Consider the following 11,601-nt stretch of genomic DNA (forward strand, 5'->3'; position numbering starts at 1 on the left):
TAATAACAATAAAACATAACATGAAAAAAATATAAAATAAAATAAATAAATAAAAAATGTACTTAATAAGTTATCGAGCTCATAAATCCTCATTAAGAACAATTAACTCTCCGACAGACTCTACTGACTTTTCTAAACGAATATAAAAACTCATAATAACAATATTATGAATGATACGAATCAGACGACCAGGGGTGAGTCGGTACGGTATATCTTAGTGTTTTATCCATACCTTATACCTTACCTAAAATTTCGGTATACAAAAAATGCATACATTTACCTTACTTTGATTTCGGTATACTTTGATTTCGATTTACCTTAATTTCGGTATAAAAAAATTAATACATTTACATTATCTTGATTTCGGTATATCTTAATTTCGGTACGGTATCGGTATTATATATTTGATACCTAACAAATCTCATCGATAAGGTAGAGACGATATATATTGAATAATATTTCAGTATAATTGTATTTTGATATTATTCAAAAATTATATTTCTATAATTAAATTAACATCAAATATATTTAATTATTTTGTTATAAGTATTATATATATATATATATTTTAACTTATAAATGTTATTTCGGTATTTCGATATATCTCGATATATCAAAATTTTAAAAATATCATACATTTACCGTACCAATAATTTCGGTATGTTATTATACCTTACATTTTTTTCAGTATACCTTAAAAATTGATATTTTCGATATATTGCGGTACGATATTTTTAATATACCTTTAATATCGGTAATTTTTCCCACTCCTACAGACGACGACGATTTCTCTCCAACCAAATAGTGCACTAAAAAATATTTGGGATGATAACCTAAATATATAGACATATTATATCAGTTGCATAAATCCAAACTTTTTCAACACTTACCCAAAAGACTCGGGTATAATTATAATTAAAGAGTGTTAAAATAAAGTGAAATAATTTTGTTTACATTTTACATAAAAAAAAGATATAATTAAACATTTTTAATATAAATATTATAAAAAATTGTCAATTAAAAAAAGTGAATATGCTACTATAATTTTAATTTATTTTTAAAAAAATGGTTATCTAATAGTTTTGTTTATTAACATGAATATGACAAAATTATGATGGTAACTATTTGTGTGACAAGGATAAATTTGAATCTAGTGAAATTAGTTCTTCATTTTTAAATAAAGATTATTCAAAAATGAATTATTATATATATATAAAGACATTAAAAGAAATATAAATTTGATTTAATTAAATTTTGAAATGGAATAAAATGAGCCGTCCATCTTTACAGCTCAATTTTCGTTGTAATAGAAACTAGGTCCCACCACCATTTGCTGTATTTTACTGTAACATCGTCTTCTTCAGAGATTTCGCCATTTCATTTTTAAACTCTCTTTCTCTCTCTTCTCTCTCTCTCTCTCTCTTCTGAATTCCATTTTTATATCCAGACGAAGAAACCGTCAATTTACTGCCTCACCATATTCTTCCACAAATTTCTCGGTCTTAGGGAGAGCCCGACGCGATCTGGCTTCGAACTTTTCACCGCTCAAGGTTCGTTTTACCATTTTTTTTATATATTTTCTTTGCTAATTTCTTCGTCGGATTCTCCTTTCCGTTGTTTTCCGGAGTCTGGAATCATTATCTGGATCTCTATCGTGTTTTTCATGACAATGCGGTTGTTTTTCATCTCGTGATTTGATTTTTGTAGGAATTTCCTCTCCTTGAGCTGTGTTATGGTGAAAATCTTGTCCAGACTGAATTTAGATGATATGTGATATCGTAAGTCAATATCCAGGGTTTACATGTTCAGCTGCATTTACTTTGTGTGAAAATCTAGGGAAAAATCTGTTAAACTTTTGGATCTAGGTTTACAATCTGTTTGTAGTTCTAAAGATGAGTGAATCAAAACCAGAGACTCATTCATTAAACTCCTCCTCGAGGAAACTGCCTGATTTCAAGCAATCTGTTAAGTTGAAATACGTTAAACTAGGTTACCATTACCTCATCACTCATGGAATGTTCTTATTTCTATCACCTCTAATGGTGGTAATCGTTGCTCAGCTTTCAACATTCTCCCTTAATGATATTTACTCCCTATGGGAACATTTACAATACAATCTCATATCAGTTATCCTCTGCACAACTCTATTAGTCTTCCTCTCAACTGTTTACTTCCTCACTCGTCCCTCCTCTGTTTATCTTCTGAATTTCGCTTGCTACAAGCCTGATGAAGAAAGAAAATGCACTAGACAGATTTTCGTTGATAGATCGCGGTTGACTGGTTCTTTCACTGAGGAAAACCTTCAATTTCAGAGGAAAATACTTGAGAGGTCTGGTTTAGGTGAGTCAACTTATCTCCCTGAAGCTGTTCTTAGGGTTCCTCCTAATCCTTGTATGGAAGAAGCTAGAAAGGAAGCTGAGGCTGTAATGTTTGGTGCTATTGATGATCTTTTAGCGAAAACTGGAGTGAACCCGAAGGATATTGGGATCTTGGTTGTTAATTGTAGCTTGTTTAACCCAACACCATCTCTTTCTGCTATGGTTATTAATCATTATAAACTTCGAGGGAATATTACTAGCTACAATCTCGGTGGAATGGGCTGCAGTGCTGGTTTGATCTCTATTGATCTTGCTAAGAATCTCCTTCAAGTAACCCCGAATTCTTATGCATTGGTTGTTAGTATGGAGAATATAACTTTGAATTGGTATTTTGGAAACGATAGATCTATGCTGGTTTCAAACTGCTTGTTCAGAATGGGGGGTGCAGCTATTTTGTTATCGAATAAGTTGTCTGATCGTCGAAAATCAAAGTATAAGCTCATAAACACGGTGAGAACTCATAAGGGCTCAGATGATAAATGCTTTTCTTGCGTTTACCAAATGGAGGATTCGGTTGGAAAGATTGGAGTCTCGCTTTCGAAGGATTTAATGGCTGTTGCTGGCGATGCTCTGAAGACAAACATCACTACCCTTGGTCCTCTTGTTCTTCCTATGTCAGAGCAGCTCTTGTTCTTTGCTACTTTGGTTGGGAGAAAGGTTTTGAAAATGAAGATAAAGCCTTATATACCTGATTTCAAATTGGCATTCGAGCATTTCTGTATTCATGCTGGAGGAAGGGCGGTTTTGGATGAAATTGAGAAGAATTTGCAGCTTTCGGAGTGGAACATGGAGCCATCGAGGATGACTCTTTATCGATTTGGAAATACTTCGAGTAGTTCTCTTTGGTATGAGCTTGCTTATATGGAAGCGAAAGGGAGAGTTAAGAGGGGAGATCGAGTATGGCAAATTGCGTTTGGGTCGGGTTTTAAGTGTAATAGTGCGGTTTGGAAGGCGTTGAGAACGGTTGATCCGAAAAAGGAGAAGACGAATCCGTGGATGGATGAGATCGATCAGTTTCCTGTTGATGTTCCGAAGATTGCGACGATCTAAATATCGGGTAATATGTATTTTGTATTATGGATTTCTAATTTATTAAGATTGATTGGATAATTGAAGTTTGCAATTGTTTGTGAGCATTGTGAATGATTTGTGGTTGATGGAATTTTGATGGGTTTAATCAATTCTTTTGTTCTCAATCTGAAAGAGCTTCTTTAATGTCTTCTTAAGTTATCTAAAATGAAATCTATGAAATTTACAACTGAAACAATTACTACATTCAGACCAACAAGAAGACCCAAACACGGAAAAAAAAAATCATGGGTCATGTATTTTATATTCAACTAAATCGGGTGAATCCAGAGTAAGTTAATGTTGACTTGTTGAGTTAGGTGATGTTAGAAATTTTCACAAAATGCCAATCTGAAAACTACCCTTACTTAGATAAAAGGGGAAATTTGACAAAATGACCCTATAAGTCATTTATTTGTATTTGTGGTCACCCATAGTTTTTATTGTTTTGGTGACCACTTTATTTTTGTTTGGAAGAAAATACCTTTATCGCGTAATGCGAAGGGACTTCGCGTTACGCGAAATGAAAAAATGTGAAAAATCCATAATACCCTTACTATTTAATATAACTTTGACATATTTTTTTATTTCTCTTCTTCCCCTTCTCTCCCTTCCCGCTCTTCTCCTCATTCTCTCTAACCCTAAACGGCGGCGGCGGCGGCGGCGACAATGAGCACGACGAGCACGAGCACTGTGGCAACTGGTACATTTGTTGTTTATTTACACCACCATGATGCTCTGATTCGTTTCTGTTTCCCGATGTGACTTCCCTTCGCGTTACGCGAAAGACTTCCTATTACGCGAAGGATTTCCCATTACACGAAGGACTTTACGTTACGCGAAGGACTTCCCTTTCACTTCAAATAGTATTATTCATTCATTCATTTTTCTATTTAGAAGCTGCTTTAGTTAAAATTATAGCATTATTTGAAACCTAGAACATGAAATTAATTAATTTAGTCATCTCTCAGTCGCTTTACACTGGCATTTGATTTATGAATTTCTTTGAAGTTGACTGCATCCTAAGAAGACTTTTATGGATTGAGGTCACTAGAAGTTGGTGGCGTTCTTGCTAACTTGGAGATTTAAACTATGAATTAGGAATGACTTGTGTAGTGCAATTAATGTTGCTCATGTTTTTATCAATTGAAGAAAACAATTTTTTTTTTTTGTTTGCAGTAACAACTGAAGAGAACATTTATTGTCTAAAGTTGTGGTGACATTCAATTAAGAACATTGTCTAAAGTTGTGGTGACATTCTACATAAGTTATGACATTTGTGGGGATGTCTCTACAGTAACAGAGCAAACAGGTTGAAGAGGTCACACCTGAAGGAACTGGATATATAGATTATCCAACTATGTTTCAGTTCCCAACAAGTTTGTTCCATGAAATTATATGGTTCATGTTGGAAATCATAAAATGACATCCTCAATGTTTGAGTGAGTTTTTGAGGATAGTTTCATCCAACAACTTACTTGTATTTGCTACCTAAAATTGGAAGAAAAGCCCTTGAAATCTCGGTTCTTTCTTTTAAGCTTTATGAAAATGATTAATAATCAATCATGTGGGAAGAAATCACTTCTTCAGTTCAATCTAAACCTAGGTGCACTTATGCTTAGGGGTGTTCAATATTTGGTCTGAATCGAATATCCGACCGAATTTGAATAAACCGAATTTGAATTTCATTTTCAGTTTTTGAATCGAATTTTAAATACGGTTTTCGAATTGGTTTTCGAGTTTGGGTTTAAACTCGAAAACCAAACCGAAAACCGAATTCATTTTTTATTATTTATTTTTCAATTTTTTATTATTTATTTTTCCAAACTTAGTTTAAATAATCAAATTATAATAAAAGAAAAAGAAAACAAAAGCATTAGTGGTCTAGTGGTAGAATAATATCCTGCCACGGTATAGACCGGGTTCTATTCTTGGCTAGTTCAATTTATTTTGAGTTATGCTAGTTCTAAAACTTAAAAAAAACGAATTCGGTTCGGTTTAATTGAAATTTATTCGAATTCGGTTTGGTTTTCGAATTGGCTAAAAAAATAAAAATTCGAATAAACTGAACTGAGGAACTCGAATAACCCAAAAACTGAACCAATGAACACCCCTACTAATTTAAGTTTGGAGCTAGACCTCATTAATCGTGACTCAAAGGTGGTAAGGTGCAATCTGCTAAATTTATTAATAGTGCAGAAAACGGGACAGATTTGACCACCATTGTTGTTTTTATGGCTGGCTGTAATGTGCCAACAGAATTTATACATATTTGAAAGGAAAGTAATGTCCCCGTTAAATCTTATATATATATATATATAATCTTTTCATTTTTTATTGTTATTAGTAACAGGAAAGGTGAGAAGTTCTTGTAAGGGAGGGATCTGGAAAAATTGTTGTGGCCGATCATTCACACAAGCTAATAACTCGTTTATGATGGTTTCATTGATATTCCTATTTGTGTAGATGTAAAAGTGATTTTGTAATTCAATGTCTGATTAATGATAAGATTTATTGACGATAACTTTCAAGAAAAGAGATGATGATCTTAATTGTGTTACTCAACATAGGCATGCATTTGAAAGTGTTTGATATGTTACAAAAATAGTAAAATTGTGATGTTTCTTATATCTCATTAAAATAATTATTCAAATAATATTATTCATCATTCAACTGAAAAAATTATTAGATATTAATCTTCTGAATATAAAAACTTGTGGTTGTTAATGGATAATTTATTCTTAATCGGTGACGAGTCTCTTTGATACCAATTAGGATCGATTTGTTTTTGCTCTTATCGACGGTTAAAACGGTCTGTAATCATTGGGTAGTTAACCACCAATAACAGCTAATAATTTCAATTAAAGTTACTGCAACGAAATTTAAACAATATTCAAAAGTTACAGATAAAACGAGACTAAATTAAGTTATTGAAAATTTTAAATGTTTATTTCAGTAAGTTTTCATTATACATGTGCTATATAAACTTATAATTTTCAACATGAGATACACATAAGGATATTATTAGAAGAAACAAGATAAGACAACAAAATCACATCTTTGGTGCATTATCCTAATAATTATCATTCAACAATACAAACTTCTATTAGACAAGAGAAAAGAAAACCTTGAACTTCCAAATCCAAAACTTGGTTATACATTAAGTCTACTATTACTATTTGATACATCTTATACAAAAGAAATACAAAAAAGGAGGTGCACAATTCATTGCGGGCATCATTTATATCTTCGGCCCTTGGCGACTAGAACAGCCTGAATGTTAAAATCACTCAAACAACACAATCATATTAAGCGCAAAGAAAACCATATGATCCCCTAACAATCATATGCAATATTTTTATGAAAAACTCAAAACGAGGAAATTATGTCCAACAATAAATTACCTCAATAAGGTTTTTGTCCACTATTAACTTGTTCAGTGTCAAAGTTCTAGTTTTATCACTACAAAGAACATTCATGCTTGTCATCTCTTCTATTGTTGTCATTCTTTTTGTGATTGCCCCCTGAAATCATTCAATTGATTTAATAACACAAAGATATATTTATGAAGACTGATATGATATAATTGTTCACAAACCTACTGAGACAAACGATGTGAACCGATTTTCATTGTCACGGATAGGACAGTGGGCATTGCAATGGGAATTCCACCTATAAACAGTACTAGCAGATTATCAATTCCAGTACGGTAGGATCAACGGTGAATAATGTACATCACAATAATCTCGATCAACATCCCCACTACAATAGAACATATGCAGAAATTCCCTATGGCAGTCAAGACATGTGTAACAGAAATGAGATTAATTATGAATGAATGAATACATTTAAAGGTGACAAACACCAAACTGACATACCTTTTGAAAAAGGCCAACTTGATTTGTACTGTCTATTAGATGAGCAGCTTTACCAAAGAAGGTATGCACACCCGTGGCAATCATAAAAGCTTCGATTTCTCCTTGCTTGCAAGTAGAACCGGAGTAAATCCCATCTCCAACAGATTTAACAGATTTTGTAACAAGAAGACACTCACCAGTTAAAGCAGACTGGAGCAACCAACCCAATTTCCTAAACTTAAGGGAAGGCCCTTTGCGTAACAGAAAAGCCTTCGTGAAACAGAACCGAATCAGAGCATACGAGAAAATGAAATAAAAAACATTCACCTTAGAATCAAAAAACAAGATTATCTGCAAATATCATCATTGGCAATATGAACAACCAATATGAACAATAAGATTACAAAATATGAACCAATATGAACAATAATAACAGATTAAATTTATTTAGGGTTTAGGTTTGATTAAGAACATAAATCGTTTAAAATGAAGATAATAGAAATAAGAACATAAATTGATATAGGGTTTTCAAATGAAGATATTGGAAACCTGAACATAAATCGATTTAGGGTTAGGGTTAGAGTTTGAAATGAAGATCATGAAAATAAGAACATAAATTTGTATGATGAACATAAATCGATTTAGGGTTAGAGTTTTCTTATCATTGATGTTTTTCGTCGTCGCCGTAGCTTTCGCCGTCGCCGTCGAACAAGAACAGGGAGAGAAGAGATAGAAAGGAAATGAATTTTTTTGAGTATTTATACAAAACCCTAATCCACTTCGCGTTACGCGAAAAGAGTATTTTCGTCTAAAAAAAATAAAGTGGTCACCAGATCAATTTAAATTATCAGGTGACCACAGATGCAATTAGAACCATCATTAGAGTCATTAGTCAAATTTCCCTAGATAAAGTTCTTCAAACGAAATATATAAAAATTAGTAGAAGTGGTGTCCAACTTATTTACATAATTTGTCTCTTATGATGAAAAGATGTCACCCTTCTTTCGTTGGACGCACCCTTGCATTGACCAGCCTATGTTTAACCCTGCTAGTTGCAAGCGGCTTACTTTACTAAAGCTATTGGAATCTCGATAATTGAACGAAGAAGCTTAGAAATTTCGACGCTTTAGGTGTCCAGAAATGAAGAAAAATCCCTTGTATTAGACCACGGGGAGCACTTTATTATTCTACCGTAAATTTAATTTAATATATTACAATTATAAATATTTTGTTGAAATAATTTGAATTTAATACTAAAAAATTGTTTTAAAAGATCAATTTTTTTTGTTGAATCAAATATATATATATATATATATATATATATATATATATATATATATATATATATATATATATATATATTTAAAAACATATAATGTTCTAAAAAAAAAAGTGTTTACTTTTTACTTTTAATTATAATTAGCCATTATGTTTGGTTTGAAATAGTATTTAAATATTCCTCCTATTGATCTTATTATTTGTAAAACTACATGTTAAAAAATAAATATTAAGTATAAGAAAAAACAATGTCCTTTTATAGTAGGTTAGTTCAGTTATTTGAGATAAAAAAATAAATAAATTGTAATATACTGTTTGTTTTATTTTAGTGTATAATAAGTTTGAAATGCGTTCACTTGTATAACATAGCTTATTATCCCCCTCTTCTTAGTTTTTTAGTTTAACAGTAATAAGCGGTGAATACTCACCTTAAAGTTCTGAGTTCGAATTCATCAGATAACAAGTTCTACACCTAATTAAATGAAATGTGTTTATGGGTTACATACTTAATCCGTTATTCCATTTTTATTTTTCCAAGAAATATAGCTTATTAGTTTCATTTATGTCGATTTAATCAGTTTTTATTTATTTATTTATTTTTTTTATTAAATCAATCCATTTGAATATTTATTTTTTCTTCCCAAATTCATGATTTTTAATATTTTCGATCTAATGAATTATTTTAAAATATTCTTACATGGCACACATAACTAGATTTAATAATTAATCCAGAATCTACATTGTATTAATCAAAATCGAATTTAATAATAAGATTATATCCCAGTATTCTATAGATATGATAATACATATTATTATAAATAAATAAATAAAAAAGGATGAATCAAGTTTTTTTATATAATAATTATTAAGTTTTTTTTTTCATAAGAGCAGAATCAGGCCCAGTCCGCAGCCCAAATGTGTTAAGCTGAAAAGTCCAGCCGAAAGAGGCCTAAAGGAGTTGATGTAAAAAGAAAAGACAAAAGAAAGTGAAAGGTTTGTATAATTTATATTTTTACGAGATTAGAGAGAAGTATATATTTTTAATTGTACCGATCATACCTTCTAGAAATAGGCCAAACCCAATCTTCAAAGCCCTTTTTCTTCTTCTAAATAGTCTTTTTTCACACTAAAATTCTCACCTTCCTCGAAAATGATTTGATTTCATAAAATATGTTCCATGAAAAAAAAAAAATTGAATTATTATTATTACACCAAATCTCAAAATATATATATATATATATATATATATATATATATATATATATATATATATATATATATATATAACCCCACAACCATGCTGATTAAGTTTGAGTTATTTAAAAAATTCAATAATTTTTTAACTAAAATATTAAAATATTAAATTAAATTATTATTTTTTATTTCATCGTTATATATTAATACTTTTACAAAATAAATACTCAAATTCTCAAATTAATAATTTTTTTTTTGAAAAACCCTAATCTAAACAAGAGGATAACATGGATATAAAGAAAACTCATAGTAATTAAAAATTATTTTATTCAAAATAAGAGAGAGAAAAACTCGGGAAATTTCAGGCGATTTTACGGCGAAAATTCCGACAGCAAATTCTCTCATCACAAAAACACGATCGGCATGAACGACATGAACGATACGATTGGCACGATCAACAAGATATCAATGTCGCGGTTCTCTTTTTGTGATTGCGGTTGCTAGTCTCTTAGGGTCTCTTTCGGCACGATCGACACAATTGGCACAATCAGCACAATCGACACGGTAACTCTAATATCTAGGTCATTCATTCATCTGTAAAACTTGGTTGGAAGGTTATGATTTCTAGTGTACCATATTCTGTAATATCCAGGGTTTCTAGTGTACCATGTTCTATAATTGTTATATTTTGATTTTGTTTTTTGTTCTTCATTAAAATGGAAAGAAAGAAAGAAAAACAATAAGGATAAGAAAGTCATAAAATTTATGATGGAAGGTTTAAAAGAAATTGATAGGATTGATGAAAAAATTATCAAGGAAAAATAGGAATGCAATAAAGGTAAGAAACCAATTGCTGATAAAAATTCTGAAGAAAATGTAGCAGGAAAACATGGGAAGAAAGAAATAATTTGGAAGATTGGTTACAATGAAAGAGTAAATCTCTTTGGACTGAAAAATCAAATCACAAAGCTCTTGATGCACACAAAAAAATGAGAGATTGTGCTAAAAAAAAAAAAAATACAGCAAACAACCGTTCAATTGAATGTACACTATCTTAAGGACTAGAATTTACTATAGAATAAAGAGTATGAAAAGATAGTAAACTGGTCAATTGAAATAATGAGGGAGTTGATGAAGTTCCCTAAATCTAAGACATATACTATCAGGAGAAATTTCATTTGGAGAGTAAACGAAGTCTGAAAAAATAATGCAGGAAAAAAATAGAGGATCATGCTTATAAAGGAAAAACTACTTGGGTGATGTTAAAACAAAAGTGTAGGTACTTAATTCTTCTTTTAAATTTAAACTGACAACTAAAGTGGAGAAAAAATGTGTTAAAGAATGAGAAAATGTAGTGGTTGGAAACTACATAGGGAATAATAGAGTATTATTCTCAATCACCAAGGAATCCTTAATGAAACAATGAGAGAATAATGGACTAAAGAAGATTTCTACAAATATACATGATCTCTATTTTCTGCAGTTCAAGAAGTGATCAAACTTGGATGATATTCTAAAACATGGTTATACTTATATTGGATCAAACTGTATAAAGTTGGAGAGATGATATAAAAATTAAACCTACTAAGCAAACCAAAAGAAACAACCTAAATATGGTTTAAGCTTTTGAACATCCCATCACACATGTACAATGCAGAAGCTCTAAGTCAATTTGCAAGTTTATTGGAAAAACCATTATACATAGACCCAATTATAGAAGGAGAAGAACAACTTACATTTGCTAGAATAAGCATTGGAGTACATCCTCGAAGTACGCTGCCAAATAACATGACAGTAGTTGACAGGAAAGGAAAGTCTACAATCAT

At 31.0% G+C, this 11,601-nt stretch overlaps 1 protein-coding gene and 1 pseudogene across 1 annotated transcript; one reads left to right on the forward strand and one right to left on the reverse strand.

The window, feature by feature from the left end:
* Positions 1-1,387: 1,387 nt before the first annotated feature.
* On the forward strand, positions 1,388-3,574 carry LOC124930664 (3-ketoacyl-CoA synthase 11-like). Its single transcript, XM_047470998.1, has 2 exons — positions 1,388-1,550; positions 1,708-3,574. Exon 2 carries the CDS (start codon positions 1,893-1,895, stop codon positions 3,426-3,428), a length of 1,536 nt encoding a protein of 511 aa, XP_047326954.1. The 5' UTR covers positions 1,388-1,550; positions 1,708-1,892; the 3' UTR covers positions 3,429-3,574.
* Positions 3,575-6,829: 3,255 nt separating this feature from the next.
* On the reverse strand, positions 6,830-11,601 carry LOC124930556 (annotated as a pseudogene).

This window comes from Impatiens glandulifera, chromosome 3 (genome assembly GCF_907164915.1).
Source record: "Impatiens glandulifera chromosome 3, dImpGla2.1, whole genome shotgun sequence".
Lineage (NCBI taxonomy): Eukaryota > Viridiplantae > Streptophyta > Magnoliopsida > Ericales > Balsaminaceae > Impatiens > Impatiens glandulifera.